Consider the following 21,861-nt stretch of genomic DNA (forward strand, 5'->3'; position numbering starts at 1 on the left):
CGAACGAGATGGAGTAAGGTTTGAGAACCTACATGCAGGTGTTTACGGTGATAGTATTCGAAAATCAGTCTCGTTAGTCGGTGTTTGGCTGGTAGAATTATCTGGTGTTTTTGATTGTACGAAAGGTCTGCTTCATTTATGCGACCACCAACGCGAAGCAATCCTTCCTGATCGATGAAGGGATTAAGATTTTTCAATTTGCTTTTAGTAGAGACTTGAGCCCCTTGCTTCAAGTTCCTCAATTCCTCACCGAATTCTCCTTGAACTATCTGAATTATTTTTATTCTTGCCACGTCAAGTTCTTGGGCAGTGAGTGGACCTGATTTTTTGTCTGTCTTAGATCTCGCATTAGAACAAAATCTAAGCACGTAAGCAACTATTTTAATGATGGCTGTGTATCTGCTGGCTTTCGTTATTATGGGTGTTATAACATCATCAACACTTGCTACCAATGAATGTTCAACGGATTTCTTGAATTCACTAGCAAATGTCTCATCCTCAGCTGTGAACGTAGGTGGATCTAAATCAAAACTAAGTTCTGATCTCAAATAATCAGGACCGCTCCACCACAATTCATTGTGAATTAATTTGTCAGGAGACAAGCCACGTGACACCAGATCTGCTGGATTGTCTTCGGATCTAACGTGGTACCACTTATACCCACTAGTTATTTCCTGAATAACTGCCACTCTATTGGCTACAAAAGTTTTCAACAAATGAGGTGAGGTGTTTATCCATGTCAGAACAATTTTTGAATCTGACCACAAAATAATTTTCTTAAGGTCTAACCTTAGAGATTCTACGACTTTACTGATCAACTTGAATAGCAACACTGCTGCACACAATTCTAAACGAGGTATAGTAGTCACCTTGAGTGGAGCCACTCTTGACTTATTCCACAAAAGCTTAACGCTGTACACATTTTCAGAAAGACACCGCACGTAAACTGCTGCGCCATAAGCCTCAGAAGAAGCATCGGCGAATCCATGTATTTCAATTGATCGACCTTCACCAGATAAGCAATAACGATCAATGCATACATCATTAACAACATGCAGGGCAGTAATAAACTTGCACCATTCGGTTGCTTCCTTTTTTGGAAGCGTATCATTCCAGTCCAATTTCAACAGCCACAAACGCTGCATGAATATTTTGGCCTTAACTATGATAGGCCCTAGCAAACCCAATGGGTCAAACAGTCTCGCTATATCCGAGAGAACGGTGCGTTTGGTGTAATCGGAAGATAGGTTTGCGCTTACCTTGAACGTGAAATAGTCCTTTTGGGGATTCCAAGCCAAGCCCAACGTTTTCACAGTGACATTGTCTTTGGCATCAAAACTGTATCCATTCTCGCCATGGTTGACTGCATTTAGCAGCGTCGAATTGGAACACCACTTGTGAAGTGTCATTCCACAAGTTTGGAGCATCTGTATCAATTGACGCTGAAGCTCTAGAGCGTCATGTAGCTCATGTGCACCAGACAAGATGTCATCCACATAAAAGTCCGAGAGTGCAATCTTGGACGCATAAGGAAATCGAGATTGTTCGTCTAGCGCAAGTTGTTTCAGCACACGTGTAGCTAAATACGGAGCACAAGCTGTTCCGTAGGTGACAGTCAATAATCTAAACACCTTAACAGGATCGTTCAGATTTTCTTTCCACACGATTCTCTGCAAATCACAATGGCCGGATTCAACCAGAATTTGCCGATACATTTTTACAATGTCGGCGGTGAAAGCATATCTATGTTGACGAAATCTCATCATAATTGAGAATAAATCCTGTTGAATGGTTCCACCATTCATGAGCAAATGGTTAAGAGACACCCCTGAAGAAGAGACGGCGGATGCATCAAAGACAACGCGAAGTTTTGTACTCGCACTATCAGGTCGGTGAACGCCATGATGTGGCATATAGTAGGTGTTGTGATGAACTGCAACAGAGGTGAGTTCTTCCATGTGTCCCAAATCCTCATACTCCTTCATGAAGGACACGTAAAGCTTTTTCGTATCTCCATCCTTGTCTAGTCGTTTGCACGTTGCGTTCAATCTTCTACTAGCCATGGCCAAAGAATCTCCCAATTGTGTTTGATCTGATTTCAGAGGTAGTTGCACTACATATCTACCTGCCTCATTTCTGAAATGAGTTTCACAAAAATGCTTTTCACAAAGAAATGCCTCAGTACTTTCAATAAGCTTGTTTTCGTTTACGGATTCTAAGTCCCAGAATCTTTTCAAGGTGTTATCTAAATGTTCTAGTTCATTCGATAAGTGACAATATCGCACATTACTTTCGGTTTGGTTTTGCACCGCACCGCAAACTATCCAACCAAAAACAGTTTCTTGCAACGATATTTTAGATGTGGTAATTCGATGTTCGCATAAAATCTCAAAGAATATTTCGGCACCCAATAAAATGTCGATTCTATTCGGAACATTAAAGTCGGGATCCGCTAGCCGTATATTCTCTGGAGGGGAAACTTCAGATTTGTTGATATATCTGGAAGGACTGAAACCCATCACTTTCGGAACTATTAGCAACTCCAATGAGCGCCTAAACTTGTCATCTGAAGATGAAATTACCACATACAGTTTCTGGTTTATGTTTACTGGTAAGCCGCTCAACCCAGACACAGCGACGAAAGTTTTATTTCTTTTCAGCCCAAGTCTCTTTGCGCATTCGGTAGTGACAAAGCTTGACTGCGATGCACTATCCAACAGCGCTCTACATGGTTGTAAACAACCTCGTGAATCCCTCACGTATACCACTGCTGTAGCCAGAAGAACGTAGTTATTTGTCACTTGTCGAGGAGTGCTGTTTATGAGGGTCGATGTGTGACTGACTTCCTCCATCTCATCGGATTGTTTATCAGCAAGCGGGAATACGTTTGATGCTTGCGAGGACGACTTTCCTTCTTTTTTTGTTTTGTCTTCTAACGAGTCATTTCTTTTAACTCTGTGAAGGAGGGTGTGATGTTTGTAACCACATATGTTACAGCCCTTGGACATACATTCATTTACTGTATGGGAGTCATTTAAACAATTGAAACACAGGTGTTTCTTTTTCACTATATTTTGCCTCTCATTAATGTTTAGCCTATGAAACTCAGAACAATTATATATGGAGTGTTCTAATTTGCATACAGGACATGATTTCCCGTAGTTAGAGGATTTTACAGCAAAGGTCCTCGATTTATTTATAGGTGAATTGTGAGGCTCACGGACGGGAATAGTTCGCGTGACACCTTCCAAAAACTGACATCTACTTTCCAAAAATGAAATCAAACTGTCCCAACTAGGAATTTCTGTAGATTCTAGGGTCATTTCAAATTGTTTTCTTGTTTCTCTGTCCAATTTTCTGAGAATTAAATTGGATAATATTACTTCACTTAGAGCATCTGTCTTAAGATTTGCAATGTTTAATGCTCTCAGGTGCTTTAGAACGTTGTCTAGCACGGCTCTCAAATCTTTAGCCGACTCTTGGGTGATTTTAGGGATTGAAATTAATGCATTGATATGTGTATCAACAATTAAACGTTTGTTTTCAAACCGTTTCTCTAATGCAGAGAATAACGAATCAAAGGTGTCTTCAATGCTTTGAACTTGTCTAGCTTCACCTTTCAAGGCAGCTTGTAAATAATACAGTTTTTGTACATCGGAAAGGTTATTATTTTCGGTTATCAGAGAATTAAACTGATTTTTAAACAGAGTCCACTCTTCATATTTACCACTAAATTGTGGCAGGGGAATTTCTGGCAGTTTTACGTTTTGCTTAGAGGCATTAGTTTCGATTTTACTGGGAACGAAACTCAACAAACTCAAACGAATTTCAGTGTCCTCTAATTTTTCTTCAATTTCACAGAGCTCTACATTTAGAACTTCGAATTCATCATCTTTTAACACTTCATAATATTTCAATTTCAACTCTTCAAAACTATTTTTTGTCGTGTTTAATGTTTCCTTTCTGCATTTAATTACTGCCTCACTAGCACTTTCATTATCTGACAAGAATTTATCAAGTCTGGTGATTTGGGCCTTGACGTTGCCCTTACGTCGACTCAACACAGTTAAATTCGCCATTGTGCGAATCGAAATATGAATTTGGTGAAATTCTACTTACAGTTTCTTGTGTAGAAAAGTTGAGTATCCAAAGTTGAGATGATTCACTAATCAACTATCAATCTATAGGTTCACTGATGCTCGATTCACTAATCAAATATCAATCTATAGGTTCACTGGTGCTCCTGCGATGACGGACCAACGGCCATGGTCAATACCATGAACTCAAACACACACCTGTGTTTTTAAACTCAACAAATTTTAATTCTGTGAGAAGGGTGATTCAATAATGCGCGCAATAACACGCAGGGGACTAACATCAGACAACCTCCCACTGGAGAGTTGTGATATACACTCTTACAATTTTTTCTCCTTAGAGCGGGAGAGAGACATAATAATAATAAGAAGAAATACACAAGAAAAGAAAAGCGAAAGTTGACATCAACTCCATCTTGTGTTGGGAGCAAAAGATAAAAAGTTAGGCGTTTCCAGTAGTTATATTTAAAAATTGCGGTATTCACACAAAACTATTATTCCTAAACTTGTCTGAGCAATGGTTTTTATAATTATGAAATTTTTAAGCATTCTTTAATTAAAAAAACAAGCTGATTGCGAGTTTCTATTCAATACTCTCTGCTATATTAAACGCCCCCACTATGTGTGCCACGTTCCTTGCTCGTAGCTATATTCTCATCTCGCTTCTCTTCCTTCTCATTCGTCGCTTTGCTCGCCGCTCCCACTATGTTCTTAGGCTAACGAGGTAAACTGCTTTACTGGGGGGGGGGGGGAAAGGGGTGCGAAACATCAAACTGAGTTTTATCAATCAACTAATCGATTATAATTTTTTTGCAACAAATATGTACTCAAAAGCACAATTTCTAGTGGTATTAACCATGCTGATTTAGAAAAGATGTCAACAAAAGGATAAATTTTGTGTCAGGTAATAATGTTACCTCACAAATACCAATTCCCAGAATCAAAAAAAAAATCTGTAGTTTGTCACATGACGAATCATTTTTCCGCCAAAGAAACCAGTATAAAATAAAAGAATAAATTGAAGATTTATCAGGGTGAATATATAACCTGTTTTTCCAGGACATTCCCATTAATTTTATTCCGTTAAATTTTCCTGTAATTTTGGCTCTCCTGACTTTTATTTATAAAAAATTGTCCTGTTCCTTGTATTTTCAATGAAGCCTACTTGAATTTTAGTCTACTGAAATCAAGCTGATAATTATGACTATGAATATTCATCTCACTTATTCTGCATGTTTAAAGGGGGGGGGGGTGTGTGTGTGTTTTATGGAATTTATTCAAATCCGCTGTGATTTGCAGTACCACATTTCCTGCCTTTATCTTTATTTATCTTTTCCTATTTTATCTTTTTTTTACAAATTTTAACAGCGATTGGCAACTTTGCACAATTTTGGTACCATATTAGGCAACAATGAGCCATTTCCAACGTTTCTATCAAGAAAACATAGTCATTGAGATTGCAAAGACTGAGGGATATTTTGAGGATTTTCAATTTGTACAATGCATAATTTCAGGATTTTTCTATAAAAATATGAAAAATCAGACTAATCTGGTTTCCAACTGAAAGATTCTGATAAGGCTAAAAAATTGGAAGGCTACAATAAAAACTCGCTCTACAACCAGCCCCCCCCCCCCCCGGCTTTTTAAAATACACTAAAAATGGTATATATATAATTATACATACATTTAGTACATGTTCTTTGAAACACCCCCCCCCCCCTCTGAAATAGTTGAAATGACAGCCCTGTCTACCAGGGTTGGTAAAAAAACCGGTTTTTTTGAAAAAAACCAAAAAACCGGGTTTTTTTGGTTTAAACCAGGTTTTTTTGGTTTAAACCGGTTTTTTTGTTTTAAATAGTATTAACATTAAAAACAATGAAATTTCTAAAAAATCATTCAAACTTGTAATAATTAACTAAAATAAAATGTTTATTAATGCAATTAACACTATTCCCATGCTAATTAATCAATAAATATTTATTACATTTTAACAAAAACCATTTTGCCATTTAATTATCTTTTGCTTAACTCAATGGATTACTGTGTGCTTGAAAATTCTTTTAATGTTATTATTAATCATATAATATATAAAGGTTTTTCTCCAGTTACTTTCAGTATACTTAATTACAAAGCTATTTTGCAAAAAGTAATATAAATTAGGTGAATATAATGCATTTAATGAAGCATAAATAATGCAGATTAATTAACGATGATTTACGATATACAGGGTGATTATAACTAAGGTTCTGATTTCAAAATACTGTAAAAAAAGAGCGATTGTCAGAATGACTTGAAAATTGACATGAATATTCCTGAAAAAATTCAATTTTATTTGATAAAGGGGAAAAAATACTTAAAAATGTAAAATTAATGACATCATCCAACACGTGGGAAATTTGCTTGCAGAATGGAAACGATAGCCAGTCATGGGAAAATTATAACTTAATTACAGCATTGCACGAGTCCATAATTCACGGAAACATCACAAAAAAAATGAAGTAATTGAACAAATAACTACAACTTACTCAAAAAATGTTAAATATGTTGTCCACCGCGTGTTCTGGCTATGAGGCTGAAAGCACAAATATTCTTGTTCAACAGCAGAATCGGAGTATGCCATGGTCATAATGTGGATGTGCTTGCAATTCAGCTTTATTAAACCAAACGCGTCCCCTTTCCCCCGTTCATATTCCTGAGGAATGAGGAACTTCTAACATATAGGGAATGTGCTGGAGATTACAATTCACCAAAGTTTGCAATCTGACCACTCTTTATAACATTTTGAGGTACCCCCACAGCCAGAAGTTGCAAGGGTTAAGGTGCATCCTGTCAAAATGGGTCTTCAGCAGCTGCTTTGCTGGTATTGCAATGTGCATCTTGATAGAAGTTGTTCTATCCACACCGTGATGCTGTGGAAGTGCCGAAATGATGGTTGCACAAAATAGATTATACTGCTGGCCAAGTACAGCATCGTCTACTTGCACATTTTGCACTTTTTTCTTTTGCGAAAGAAACGTCCATTGCTTCAGGAGTATCCATGCAAATTTTCAGGTCATTCCGATCAGTACTTATTGTATAGTTTTGGAATCAAAACTTAAATTATAATCACCCTGTATATAGCTGATTATTTTTTATAAATCTGTTACTACTATACAGTAGAACCTTGATTAACTGGGCTTAACAGTGTGTGTGTGTGAAAGTATAAAAAAAAAAAACAACTATTGAATATTAAGACTGGGAGATATACAGTAGGAGATGTGCTAGTTCTTATGGGAAAGAAAATGAAAATGTAAGTGAGGTAATGTAACAACTAGTACACTAGTCTTTGTCCTTTAAGGACAGCTGGTGTCTTTATTGGATTATAGGACAACTTGCCCCTAGCATGATGGTGTCACTACTGTAGCTGCTTCTTTGTGAAGGGAAAAAGAAACCCTGTGAGATAATACACCACTACATTTAGAAGTGTGATGCAATCCTTATTCATGAATTTGCTAAAGATAGAGCATCACAATGTAGCCAAAGGGTAGAAAATGTTGTAAGAATGAGAAATTTTGGCTTTTGTATATAACTTTAAATAACTAAGATACTTCATATTAAAAATATATATATATATATTCTGGCCACTTTTATGAGACTTTTTGAAAAAAACCGCTTATAAAATCTTATGTCATTTAAAGATATACCATCAGAATGTACCCCAAGGATATAAAATGTGGTAAAAATGAAACATTTTGGCTAATAATGAACCAATATCATATTTTTCAAGGAAAAAAATTATATTTAGGCAACTTTTGATTTTTTGAAAAAAACCAAAGTGGTTTTTTTAAAAAAACCAGTTGGTTAAAACCAAGGTTTAAACCATGGTTTAAACCAACGTGGTTTAAACCAAACAACCCTGCTGTCTACAACAATACTTTTTCTTTAGCTCGCAGATTATCATAATATTAAGGCTCCATTGTATTTTGTCATTTGTATAATATTGTAATTTTTAACATTACACACCATCAATGCATGTATTTTCAACAGCAACTTCTACATTGAAATTCAATACTAAATTTCAATTAAAGTTAATTCAGTTAGAGTTTTGACATGACAGTTAAAATTGTCAAAAACCTGCCAATACCAAAAAACTTTTCATGCACTTTGGAGGAATTCTCTAATCTTATGATCTATATACAAATATATATATATCATTCGTGTCTTCGCCGTCGTTGGGAACGGACGTGCTATTATCGCGCTCCGCTCACCGACACGCCAGTGCGCCATTTTGTGTCTTTCTTTGTGTTTTTCTTCGTTCTCGTGAGTTTTACTTAGCGTGTTGTTTATTGTTGGGTCATATTCTGCGGTGATTTTCTTTTTTTTTTTAGCGCACGTTGGATTGTGAGATAAGTGTTTTTTTTTTTTTTATATTGCTCTCATTTTTTTTTTAAATTTTCGTTGTGTATTTTCGATCGACTTATATTTATTTTTCTCGTTCGCATTTCATTTTCGTTGTTTTTTCGCCAGGTTCGCTCGCTTCTTTGATATAAGTTCGTAGGTTTTTGGACGTTAGTGTTAGCAAACAGTGTATACTTTTTCCCGGGTACTCTCAATAACGTTGTTTTCCTTCCATTTGGGCCTATTGTTGTAGTGTTAGTGTTTTGAGATAGTTAGCTAATTCTAATAAGTATAAATTGTACTTCGTAGCTTAATACTTTTTTTAGAGGGTGTTGTATTCTTTATATACATATTTATTTTATTCTTCGTGATTTAGTGCTGAGCATTCTACTTTACATAATTTTTTCGTATAATCTCTTACGTATATTTTGCATAGTAATGTATTTTACATTATTTTAAATTCCAGTTAACGTTTCTCATTTTCCTATTTTTAAGTATTATTATTATTATCTAGCTTTAGCAATAGTGTTAGTATGCCTCGACCTCGACTAGTGTTGTGTAGAGCTTGCGACGGGAGGTTTCCCTGGTCTAGGGGTATAGTAGCTGATAGTTTTAATTGTAAAGGGTGCTTGGTTAGGAAAAGGCTGGAACTCGAGGTCGAAGCTTTACGGGAAAAAGTTAGGGTGCTAGAGGGCCCGGTTATAACGGACCCTCTGGTCGTCGAGCCACCTGTTGATGAAGAAGCAATCTCCACGAACAACGACATTTTAGAGGGCGAATGGGTGGTCGTGGATGAGGTAGAGGGGGATAGTGATAGGGGTTTAATCATCGGCGATTCTATGGTTAGGGAACTTGGGAACCGAGTGTGTAGGGATTTTCGGGGTTTCGAGCGCTGTTGTCTTCCTGGGGGGAAGATTGGCAACGTTCGAGACGTTTTTCATCGCCGAAAGTTGCCCTTGCGGGTGATTCTGTGGGTGGGAACTAATCAGGTAGGAGCGAATATTAGTGAGTCTCTGTCAGAATACCGGGATTTACTATTATCCGCTAGGGAGGGGGGTTCAGATGTGGCAGTGATTCCAGTGCTGCCAAGGGGTAGTAGGGGATATAGGAGTAGGATCCACCAATTCAATATAGGCCTGAAGGACATTTGCTCCTCACTTGGAGTCACGTTCTTGGAGCTTCCCGCATTTACCGATAGGTGGCTTCGTTCGGATGGGATCCATCTAAATAAGAGAGGGGTCTGGGAGGTTTACGATAGTCTTAGGTCAGGTTTTTTACTCCCAGACCACGTAGTCGGGAATGCGGGTTAGTTAATGATAATCACAACAGTACTGACGGGGAATTACCCACCTCTGACTTGGATGGCTTCTCGATTGACAACAAACCACCGGGCAAATTGAAATGTGTGTTAATAAATGCCAGGAGCTTGGGTAATAAGAAAGATTTTTTAGAAACTATGATAGTTGTGGAGGACTTGGATCTTATAGCCATTACAGAATCTTGGGCAAACGATGGGGATGAATCTTTCTTACACATCTCCGGATACGATACTTTTTTGAGAAATAGATCTGATAGGAAAGGGGGTGGAGTGTTGATATACGTGAAATCATGTTTGAAGGCTAGAGAGTGTAACGTGCAGAGAAGTGATATTGAAACCATATGGGTTGAACTTGAGAACAAAAGACGTCATAGGCTTATTGTTGGGGTTTGTTACAATCCACCGAATAGGGATCAAAACTATATCGCCAAAATGCATGATGAAATTTCCTACATGTGTAAGCGAAAGAGGGTTCTCATACTAGGGGATTTCAATTACCCGGGTATTGATTGGGAGAACCTTTCATCTGGAAATCAGTATGAAAGAGACTTTCTTAAGTTGGTGCTCGAAAATTTTTTGTATTAGCATGTATCAGAAGCCACTAGGGGTACTGCTATTTTGGATTTAGTTCTTACTAGTTCTGAGGATCTAGTTGAACATGTTTCGGTGGGGGAAGAGTTTTCTTCCAGTGATCATCGTATCGTCAGATTTCACTGTAACTTTTCCTCGGGTAAGGTTGATAACAAAAGACTGGTTCCTTGTTTTCGGAGAACTAACTTTGATGTTTTGCGAAGAAGGTTAGCGGAAGTTTTCAAAGACCGGTTGGAATCAGTAGGGGTGGTAAGTCAATGGGAAGAATTTAGTACGAAGCTGTCCTCTGTTTTGCACGACGTCATACCCTTTGTTCGAAAAAAGCGTGTTTGTACATCACACCCTCTATGGTTCACGGATAGCGTGCGGAACCTTTATCTTGAAAAGATAAGAGCATTCAGAGAGTATAAAAGTGGACGAGGTGACCTATCATTGTTTACTGATAAAAGAAGACTGTTGAAGAAAGCGATAAGGGATAGTAAAAAGCAAGTTGAATCTAGGTTGGCAGATAACATTGGCTCTGACCCAAAATCATTTTTTCGATACGTCAATAATGGATGTAAGGGGACAGTTGGCCCCCTCTCGATAGGAGGCTCAAAAGTAGAGAGCAATGTAGGCATGTGTAGTGCTTTCAATGACTTTTTCGCGTCGGTTTTTAATGGAGATAATGATATTCGATATACGGGTGTTGCATGGGGTAATAAAACGCTCAACGATATTCAAGTTGAAGACGTGGGGGTCCTAAATCTTCTAAGAAATGTATGTGCAAGCAAAGCACCAGGACCAGATGATATCTATCCCAGGGTTCTCAGGGAAGGTGCTAATGAATTGTTGGGGCCAGTCGCACAGATATACAGGAGTAGTGTTGCTGAGGGTATCGTCCCGAGAGATTGGAAACTGGCTAACGTTGTTCCGATATTTAAGAAGGGTAGTAGAGAAGTGGTGTCTAATTATCGTCCAGTGAGTTTGACGAGCTCCCTCTCGAAAATTTTGGAAATTATCATCAAAAGGCAGTTTGTGAAGTGGATAGACGAGAATAATGTATTGTCGGATAATCAGCATGGGTTCAGGAAGGGGAAGTCATGTGTAACTAACCTCCTTTGCTTCTATGATTACGTGACTAAGGCTTTGGGTAAGAGCAAAAATGTCGACGTTGTTTACCTTGATTTCCAGAAGGCATTCGATCGGGTCCAACATGGCAAACTCTTGAAGCGTTTACACGAGATTGGAATAGGGGGCAACTTGCTGAATTGGATAGAATCGTGGTTAAGAGGTAGGTCGCAACGAGTTATGGTGAACGGGGAATTCTCTGGTTGGACAGACATCACAAGTGGAGTTCCTCAGGGAAGTGTCCTTGGCCCCATACTTTTTTCACTTTTTATCGACAAACTCGATCAGGGTATCGATGGAATTACTAGCAAATTCGCAGATGATGTGAAGTCGTGTCTAGTGGCGTAATGGTTAAGACGACGGACACGAATCCTGAGCCTAGTGTTTACGAAAGTCATGGGTTCGAATCTGCATTCGGTTATGATAATGAAATAAATTGTATGTAAAATACATAAATGTAATATACATATTGTATGTAAAATACATAAATGTAATGTACATATTGTATGTAAAATACATAAATGTAATATACATATTGTATGTAAAATAAATAAATCGTGTTAATTGTGACAGATGACTGTGGCCTAATGGATAAGACGATGGACTCGAGAGAATATATTCGGAGGCAGATAATGATATTTTAGCCGCTGTGGTGGTCGAGTGGTTATAGTGCCGGACTCGTGATGCGAGGATCCGGGTTCGAACCCCACAGTGGTGGTCGGCTGAAGTTGGTTTTCTGTGGTTCCCAACTTCAAGACGCAAATGCGAGCCGATCTCCCCGTTAAAAAGTCTCGCCACAGAGAGCAACAGTCCTACAACGATAAATCATTCAATCATAACACTTCACTCATAGTTAGTAAAACTGGGGCCAGATGACAGCACTACACATAACAAGCATTAGACAGAAAAACAAAAAAAAAACTTTACGTCAGGTTGCACTACACGTACACGCACATTCCCACATGTAACGATTCGTTGGGGGGTTCAGCGGGGGGGGGGGGTGTGGTGTAGCAGTAGTAGGTAGGGGCTCGGAGATCCATGATGCAGCCACCTCGTTGGGCAATTTGCCTGTTGTGGCGTTGTATTTGTATTTGTATTTGTATTTGTAATGGGGGTAATCGGAAATGAAAGCGATAGGGAGTTGCTCCAGACCAACTTAAACAAGATTGCAGCATGGGCAAATGAATGGAGCATGACGTTTAGCGTAGATAAGTGCATGGTCGCTCATTTTGGTTCGAACAACCCACGGTTCTCTTACGAGTTGAATGGTGTCACTATCCCGGATGCAACTAGAGTCACCGATTTGGGAATTCTCATTGACGAGCGACTTAAGTTTTCTGAACATTGTTCAGCGGTTGTCAAAAAATCGAATAGAATGCTTGGTCTCATTTTCAAAAAGGTCTCTTCGCGTTCTCCTAAAGTCATTCTTCCGCTTTTTCGAGGCTTAGTTCGTCCTGGACTGGAGTATGCTGTAAGGCTTTGGAGACCATACCTACAGAGGGACATAGACTTGGTTGAAGGGGTGCAGAGAAGAGCTACGCGTGTCCTTATTGGCACACGGGGCTTGAGGTATGAAGAGAGACTTCATTTTTTGAATATGTTTACACTGGATGAACGCAGGTGTCGAGGAGATATGATTGAAGTGTTCAAAATTTTCAATGGGATGGATAGGATGGACCATGAACTTTTAGTACACCGCCAATCGACTGCTTTTACAAGGGGACACCAGTATCGATTGGTGAGGGACAATGCAAGGTTATGGTGTCGCAGGGAATTTTTCTCCAATAGGGTTGTTAATAAATGGAATAGCTTACCCCCGGAGGTAGTAAATTGTAACACAATTGACACGTTTAAAAAGAAATACGATAAACATGTTGGGGTAAATCGAGAAGCTATCCATTCTTAGAATAAGACAACCATAAGTATTCTTTATGGGCATTGTATAATATTTTATCATGTGTATATATTGTTTATAATTTGTGTTAATTGCATTTTTAATGGGGTTGCTGTGTTTTTGAAACATATGACATCCATATTTTTATGGGCATCTTTTTATCAGCCACCTCGTTGGGCATTTTGCCTGTTGTGGCGTTGTATTTGTATTTGTATTTGTATATACCATAGAGGAACATAGATATATATTATAATCTCTATATAATATAGGCTTATAATCCCTAATTTTACCTATTGAATCGAAGTTTCATCTCTGAATTCGGAGACATGAGAATCATCACATCTTTGACATAACTTGCTCTTGTTTCTACCTCCAACTGCTGGAAAACCTTTGGCAAAAAAAAAATTCCACATTATCACAACAAATGCTATCACCATATAAATGAAAAACTACAATAGAAAAACCAAAGAAATAATTTTGTAAACAAGCACAATTTTCAGTACATCTTGCTATTTTCAAACGCAGACCTAACGCAGATAACCTATCATCTGTGTATTCACTGATGATAGGTTTCTAAGCCACGTCAGAATGAAAATCAGATTACTTTTTTTTTTTTTTTTTAAATGAAAAGAAACTGGACTTGCAATTTTTAAGCTTACCCGAATTGGCTTCTCATCAATTAGATATTGAGTCACAAGACCCGAAGTGGGGTCTTTCACCCTAACTTCCAACCTCAGTTTTGAATGGCCTTCTTCCAATGCCTTCACTCTCGCACAGAGGTTATGCTCTTCCAACTCCTGCAAGCCGGCCTACATTCAAGAAATTAACTAGCTCAAATAACACTATTCAGCAAGTACACATACATAAAAGATTTGACATTGAATGAAACACATTATACAGGGTTAGCATAAATGAATGACCGAATTTTAAAAATTAATATTTTCAAAACTATTACACATACGCTGAAGAGCCAAAAAAACTGGTACACCTGCCTAATATCGTGTAGGGCCCCACAAGACCGCAGAAGTCCCGCAACACGACGTGGCATGGACTCGACTAATGTCTGAAGTAGTGCTGGAGGTAATTGACACCATGAATCCTGCAGGGCTGTCCATAAATCCGTAGAAGTAAGAGGGGGTGGAGATCTCTTCTGAACAGCACGTTGCAAGGCATCCCAGATATGTTCAATAATGTTCATGTCTGGGGATTTAGGTGGCCAGCGGAAGTGTCTAAAGTCAAAAGAGTGTTCCTGGTGCCACTTTGTAGCAATTCTGGACGTGTGGGGTGTCGCATTGTCCTGCTGAAATTGTCCAAGTCCGTCGGAATGCATAAGGGTGCAGGTGATCAGACAGGATGCTTATGTACCTGTCACCTGTCAGAGTCGTATCTAGACGTATCACACGCCTCATACCATCACAGAGATTCCACCAGCTTGAACAGTCCCCTGTTGACATGTAGGGTCCATGGATTCACGAGGTTGTCTCCATACCCGTAAACGTCCATCAGCTCGAAGCAATTGGAACTGAGACTCGTCAGACCAGGCAACGTGTTTCCAGTCCTCAACAGTCCAATGTCGGTGTTGTCGGGCCCAGGCGAGGCATAAAGCTTTGTGTCGTGCAGTCATCAAGGGTACACGAGTGGGCCTTCGGCTCCGAAAGCCCATATCGATGATGTTTCGTTGAATGGTTCGCACGCTGACACTTGTTGATTGCCCAGCATTGAAATCTGCAGCAATTTGAGGAAGAGTTGCACGTCTGTCATGTTTAATGATTATCGTCAGTCGTCGTTGGTCCCGTTCTTGCATGATCTTTTTCCAGCCGCAGCGATGTCGTAGATTTAATTTTTTACCGGATTCCCGATATTCACGATACACTCGTGAAATGGTCGTACGTGAAAATCCAAATTTCATAACTACCTCGGAGATGCTGTCTCATCTCTCGTGCACCTACTATAACACCATGTTCAAACTCACTTAAATCTCGATAACCTTCCATTGTAACAGCAGTAACTGATCTAACAACTATGCCAGACACTTGTTGTGTTATATAGGTGTTGCCGACCGCAGCGTCATACTCTGATTGGTTCCATATCTCTTAATTTGCATAGGCATGACTGTAGCAGTTTTTTTTACTCTTCAGTTTAATATAATCTGTGATACATGAGAATAAAGGAAAAACATTCCAAGTGTTTTTCAGTTACAAATGTTTGATGTGTGAACCTTTTATAACATGACAAACATCTAATCTCTAATCAAGTTCATTCCACACATTTTGCAGTTTAACACAGTTAAAAGAAATAGTTTAAAATGCAGCACTGATGCGTTTTTTAAGTATTTTCGGCAAAATATTTATAACATATTACATACACCATATATCGAATGGAAAATCAATGTTTAACTTACATCTTTAAGGACCCCATTGACAGAGGCTACCTGCTGGTTGCTAACAGACCAAATAAATTCCATATTATTTGAAGCAGAACCGAACATGAATGGAGTTTCATCTTTTGTGAGACCAACAGCATAGACCGGCATCTAAAATATTGAAAGATCAGAATAAATATTTTATATATTTCTTGTAATTAAAATGAAACCACAAATTTCATCATGATTGTGACCGCACACATACAGAAAGTTTAATAAAAAGTGTTTCTGTCTGAAATAAAGTAGTCTATAGTTAAATCCAAAATTGAAATATGGAAATTTTTCAGCAAAAGAGGGGAAACTTAACAGCCATGGTGGCACCTCAGAAAAATACAGTAAAACCTCTAGTTAACAATCCCCTATTTTTAACAGCCAAATAATAATTTACTGGGAAAAACCGTGGCTTCGAGAAACTTTATATGCAATGCAAAACCAATCACTTTCGGGTTTATAGGCAGACATGATGGAGTTTACCTTTCAACATTTTGTTCCCACGAGTGGTAAATGCTTTCAAGTGGGCAGAAACCCTGTAGAAACATTAAAAATTAATAAAAACTGGAAAAATGACTGAAATACAAAATGGTTTGCAGAGTTAGTGCTTTTGTGGTGGGATGGTAATACATGAAGTCAGAGATGGGAAGAGTTCAGGGTTCATGAATTCAAACCCACCTGCAGGAAAAACTAGACTTTTTTTCTACCCAGAAGGGTAGTAAATTCAAAAACAATTGTCATGTTTAAAAAGAAATATGATAAACATGTTGGGGTAGATCGAGAAGCTACCCATGCTTAGAATAAGTCAAACATAAGTATTCTTTATGAGCATTGTATAATATTTTATCATGTATATATATTGTTTGCAATTACATTTTTAAATGGGGTAGTTCTGAAATTTATGACATCCATATTTGTTATGGGCATACTTTCTCAGACAAAAAACGTTAACTCGTTGGGCATTTGGCCTGTTGTGGCATTGTTTTTGTAAGCATCACTAGGTCACAGGAATTTTTTTAAGATAGGAAAAAAATTACTCAAAAAACAGCCGATAGGTGGTGCTGACGTACACGAGTCCAAGATATGCAAATAAGGAACAGAATACCTCCAAATAATTTATTACAGCAGTATGTGTTCCACATGACCACCACCACAGGGGATAACACATTTCAGGCGAGTCACAAATCCAGCAACGGCAGAGTTCAGCAAGTCCACATACACGGTTTACAATGGTGAACTGGTTGTGAATTAGGAGCGCAAGTTCTTATAATCGTCTCATTTGCATATTTCCACCGAAGTCACTCGTATCAGCGTCACTCATCGGCTGTTTTTTAGTTTCTTTTCAAAAGCACAAGAATCGCTTCAGTAGGAAGGAAGAAAGGTTTAAGAACAACAGTGCTTGTTTTCCAGTCTCAAAGACTGGAAAACCATCTTATTAACTACAAATACAATAAACCCCCAAAGGTTTTCATATAACGGCTATCCTATATGTTTTTCGTTCAACAAGACTACACGATATAACATTTTTTTGATAGAATGATGGGAGTCATTATAATGAGCATCGAATGTGATACTTATACCTTGGATAACAAACTTCTCACCTTACGAATTTTTCAGCTAATGAAGTTTTTTTCCGTGAGTTTTCTGCTTTGACTAGCAAATATGGGTTTAGCTAACGGACATTTTCATTGATATGTATACACGTGCTAACATAAAACAGCCACGCTGTGAGCTGAATTTTCGTGTTAATTAACAGAATTACCTGAATGTCACTGTGTGAGCCTGATTAACCCACATCTACCTCAGAATATTTTTCCAGGATCACCTTCAATTTTTTTTCGGACAGTTTTCAAACTGTTTTATGTAACATGAAAGATTCATCTAATAGAAAATGCATTGAAAAAGAAAAGCCTATAATTTCAGAGCATGTATTCTTTCAATGCAAGATTCTCAGCTTCAAAACGAACAGTCAGGATACATTCTAGGAGCTTTTTTTCCATCTGCATGTATCAGATACAGAAATGAGTTGACCAAATCACTAATAGATGGCGACACCTATGAATTCTATTTAGGGTGTAGCAACATCCCCTCCCCCCAGTAGATTAAAGCTGGTGTTAGCCGTGTTAGAGAAATCTTCAGTATCTCTCATTTTCCTGCACATTCTCATTTATCCAATTTTAAAGCTGTTCAGTCTGTAGTCAGTTTGTCATTTTTTACATACTTGGCATTGTAAAAAACTTATAGTCAAATTACGGGTTGTTTCTGGAACAAATCTCATTTCGGCTACCGAATGATTCCAGAATAAATCATTTTCCTTTAGCCAAGGAATCACTGTAACTGGTATGATATAAAAATTTTAATTTTTATGTAACATGAATCCAAAAAAAACATTGATCAGTAAAATTTTTTCTTCCATCTATCAAACAAAGAAATAAACCCAGTAATATTTGATTAAATATTTACAAAAATATCAGTGATTGAAAATCTTGATTTTGCCTCTTTCTAAGTGTTTAAATAACTATCTCCAAATTTTCAAAGGTGGCAAAAATTAAGAATTTCAATCACTGAAATCTCTCAGTGAATTTTCATCCAAATATCACAAAGTAAAATTTACTTTGTGTAATAAAGAGAGACACCCATTCCAATAACCAAGGAGAACCCTGGTAACTGAGTGAATTGCAGTTCTTGATAACAAACAAGAGCTGGGTGTATTTGGATGACACTCAACCTTTTCATTGGAATTCACAAGATATCTCACCAGCAATGATAAACTCAAAGATTTTTAAAAGCAAACTTCTCACTCAAAAATGTTTTCATACCCCTTCTACCTTGCCAGTTCAACAACATCAGTAGAAAGGACTTCTCGGAAATCCTCCTTATACCAACATCTTGATAATAATCAGAATCAAATCTTTATTTGTTTGGGTGCATGAACCCATGACAAAACAAATATGATGACAATTACAATAGAGCTGTGATGTTATTAAAAAAATAGGATTACAAAGAATAAATTAGTAAAAAAAAACAAGATATAAGTAAAAACAGGATAAGTAAAACACAAAATAAGGATTACGAAGTAGGCCTATAAAAACTATTTACATGTGCAAAATAAAATAAATAAAAGACTCAAGCAAATACGTCTTGAAGATTGTATATGGGGTAAAACAGTCAAACGAAGAACGAAAATTACAGATGGTATGGAAAAACGAAGATACTATTATAATTAATTGTGGAATCATTAAGGTAGGTTACTATATCATCAGTCGAAACCTGTCCTAGATAATGTACTCTATATGAGTCATATGCAGGGCACCTTAGCAGAATATGAGACCAGGTCTCAATTACTCCCATGTTGCAGAATGTGCAATTGGATTCCACATTTGCGCAGATTTTATATTTACTAAAATAAATGATGTGGAAGCCAAAACGTAGTTGAATTATCAATCGTTTTATATGAATTCCTGTTGAGGAGAGGGGATACGGCTCGATTTCAAAATTTGTATTTATGCTTTTCTAAAGTGGGAGGTAAGCCACGCCATATATTTTAGCCATATCGGACTGGTAGCTCTGATCTTTCAGTGTTAAGATTACTGGAGGGAAAAAATGTTTAAAGACAGTAGCATCCATCATGTATAAACTTGAGAAAACTGGCGAGAGACAGTCTTGAGAGACAGTCTCATCCAAAATCCTCCAAACATTGGATAACCAGTTGCATGAATTATTAGGGTCGAAATCCATTCAAGCGTATAATTTATTGAGGCAAAGCCTCGGCAATCTATCGTTCTGCATTTCCAATATACGAATATACATCGACAGAACGGCTTTCTTCAACTGTATTGACAAAGAAGGCTGACCAAGCTCCGCTCTTAACATATATCCAGGAATTGGCCTTGGCAATGTTAGAAGCTTCCTGGCAAATAGAGTAAAAATCACTTCCAAGTCATTTTGGTACTTCGTAGACCAAACAGCTGCCCACTAAAAGTGTTGAGATTAGGAGGAAATGAAAAAGTTTAAAAGCTGTGGTTAGTGATGAAAGTTTCGCACGAACGAGTACAGGCCAACTGGCTTTGACCGCGGATTTAGCTTTCGCCAGAAAATGAGTTTTAGCCAAGTGAAATGAGCCAGTTGACGAGAAAGGTACTCCTAAGTAGGTGTAATTCCCCACAATTTCTAATTGGCTACCTTTATAATACCATTTTTCTTCGTTCTTAAGCCCACCACCGTTTCTAAAAACCATTACTTTCGTTTTCTGTACATTGGCAGATAATTTGAAGTCGATACAAAATTGCTCCAAAATTGAGATTTTTCGCTCAAGATTAATAATTGAATCAGCAAAGATGACATCATCCGCGTACATGAGTGAATGGAAAAATTTTTCTCTGCCAATTTGGAAACCTGGAATGGGAAACAAGTTGAGTCTTCTTATGAGATCCAAGATGTAAAATGAAAAAAGAGTGGTGCTCAAAATCTCCCCCTGCAGTACACCCTGATTCACAGACATATTGTCAGTCAGCCCAAAAGATGATCTCATTTGAATGGAAGCTTTTGAATAAATGTCTTGGAGAATACCAATAAAACGAGCACCAAGTCCAATATTGGCCAACACTTGTCAAAGAATTTCGTGATTAATGGAATCGAAATCCACAAAAACACAATAAAAATGGTTACCCTTACGAGACAATTTCGTAACCCTACCTAAAGTTGTGGGAGAGAATATAAGGCGAGTTATGATGATATGAGTATAAATCATAGTCAACTTAAGGGGGAATGTGATTGTCATGTGTACAGTTAGAGAGGTTTGTCCCCATTAAATTTAAATTTAGTATTGTGCCCCAACAGTACAACCTCGATAACTCGACAAATATTTATAACTCGTATATCCTAATATTATTACCCTCGTGTCATAATATATCTGAATATTGTGTCATAATAGTGCTATTTGCTTCACACATGAAGCAGATCTCATTATGAAACTTAGAGATACAAATTTAATCTTTTTTCAGAGGTTTACAACACTCTAATAATAAGCTTGACTTTGAACTCAAATAATGTACAGTAGAGCCACAAGCCAGTTATCTTTTATAAAAAAAATATAAACTTTTTGTAGAAAAACATTTCTGCTGTTTCGGAATAAAAATTAAATGGACTACTTACTTCGCTGCCAGTTATCATTGTTGTAATCGGAGAGTGAATTCTTATCTTTCGAAGAACAATCACATGGATTACGGCTGTATCCTGAAATCATAGTAATAATAATAATCTGAACAAATTACAAATCATCAGAATAATAATTGTCAAAGCACATGGTATATATAATCAAAGTTCCCTAACTATGCGTTGTCTACAGCCATAACTATTCGTCAAAAGGTCATAAAACATTGTGAACGCTTCAATGAAAGAATGGGAAAAATCATGAGCAAAAAAACCCCATAAGCTTAAACCCCCCTCCCAATCTTCAGAAGGTAAGAATAATCTTATAACCTTCTTACAAAAATCTGGCAATTTACTTAAACATCCAGCAAACATACTTTTTAACGTTCAAAATTTTTCATGGGCACAATAATAAGTTGTACATATGGTGACCATATTACTGATATTTTATGAAGCATAACTATTTTTTTGTCATCATTTGGTGTCTGACTATTCTAAAGAAATGCTGTTTTTTCAACGATGTGTAACGTATCGCCCCTTTGGGTCTCACATTATGTGTTTCCGATGTCCCGATAACTCCCCTAGTTAACTAGCTAGTGCTAGGTCCTTCCCCGGGTGAAGACTTGGTTGTGTCAGAATGAATTTTTGTGATTAGGTTCAATGTATGTGATTCTTCATTGTAAAGAAATAATTGTATTCAATTAACTTGTTTAATTAGCAGAGGGCAGCAGACTTCCACTGATTACGTATAATCCATTGTCTTGGTCTCACCCTCAATAGCCTCATCGATATCGTGGATAAAGTTCGGCCGACTTCCTTCATGATTATTGAACTGTTGCCAACCAAAAATACAGAATACCTGAAATAATTGTTATTGTGTCACAATGTGCAAATCAACAGATTGACGTCATAG

General features: G+C 37.6%; 1 protein-coding gene across 2 annotated transcripts in view; it reads right to left on the reverse strand.

Moving 5' to 3' along the window:
- LOC149085782 (nuclear pore membrane glycoprotein 210-like) overlaps positions 1–21,861 on the reverse strand; it is a 164,243-nt gene that overhangs the window by 44,848 nt on the left and 97,534 nt on the right. For both annotated transcript variants that reach the window (XM_089232180.1, XM_089232181.1), the window contains exons 29-32: positions 20,952–21,032; positions 15,786–15,917; positions 14,044–14,193; positions 13,675–13,772 (exon numbers count right to left, since the gene is read on the reverse strand). In XM_089232180.1, coding sequence (XP_089088306.1) covers positions 13,675–13,772; positions 14,044–14,193; positions 15,786–15,917; positions 20,952–21,032 — 461 coding nt within the window. The remainder of the gene's footprint in view (positions 1–13,674; positions 13,773–14,043; positions 14,194–15,785; positions 15,918–20,951; positions 21,033–21,861) is intronic.

This window comes from Pholcus phalangioides, unplaced genomic scaffold (genome assembly GCF_987345545.1).
Source record: "Pholcus phalangioides strain wild (caught in Gottingen) unplaced genomic scaffold, Ppha-v1.0 ptg000005l_1, whole genome shotgun sequence".
Taxonomy (NCBI): domain Eukaryota; kingdom Metazoa; phylum Arthropoda; class Arachnida; order Araneae; family Pholcidae; genus Pholcus; species Pholcus phalangioides.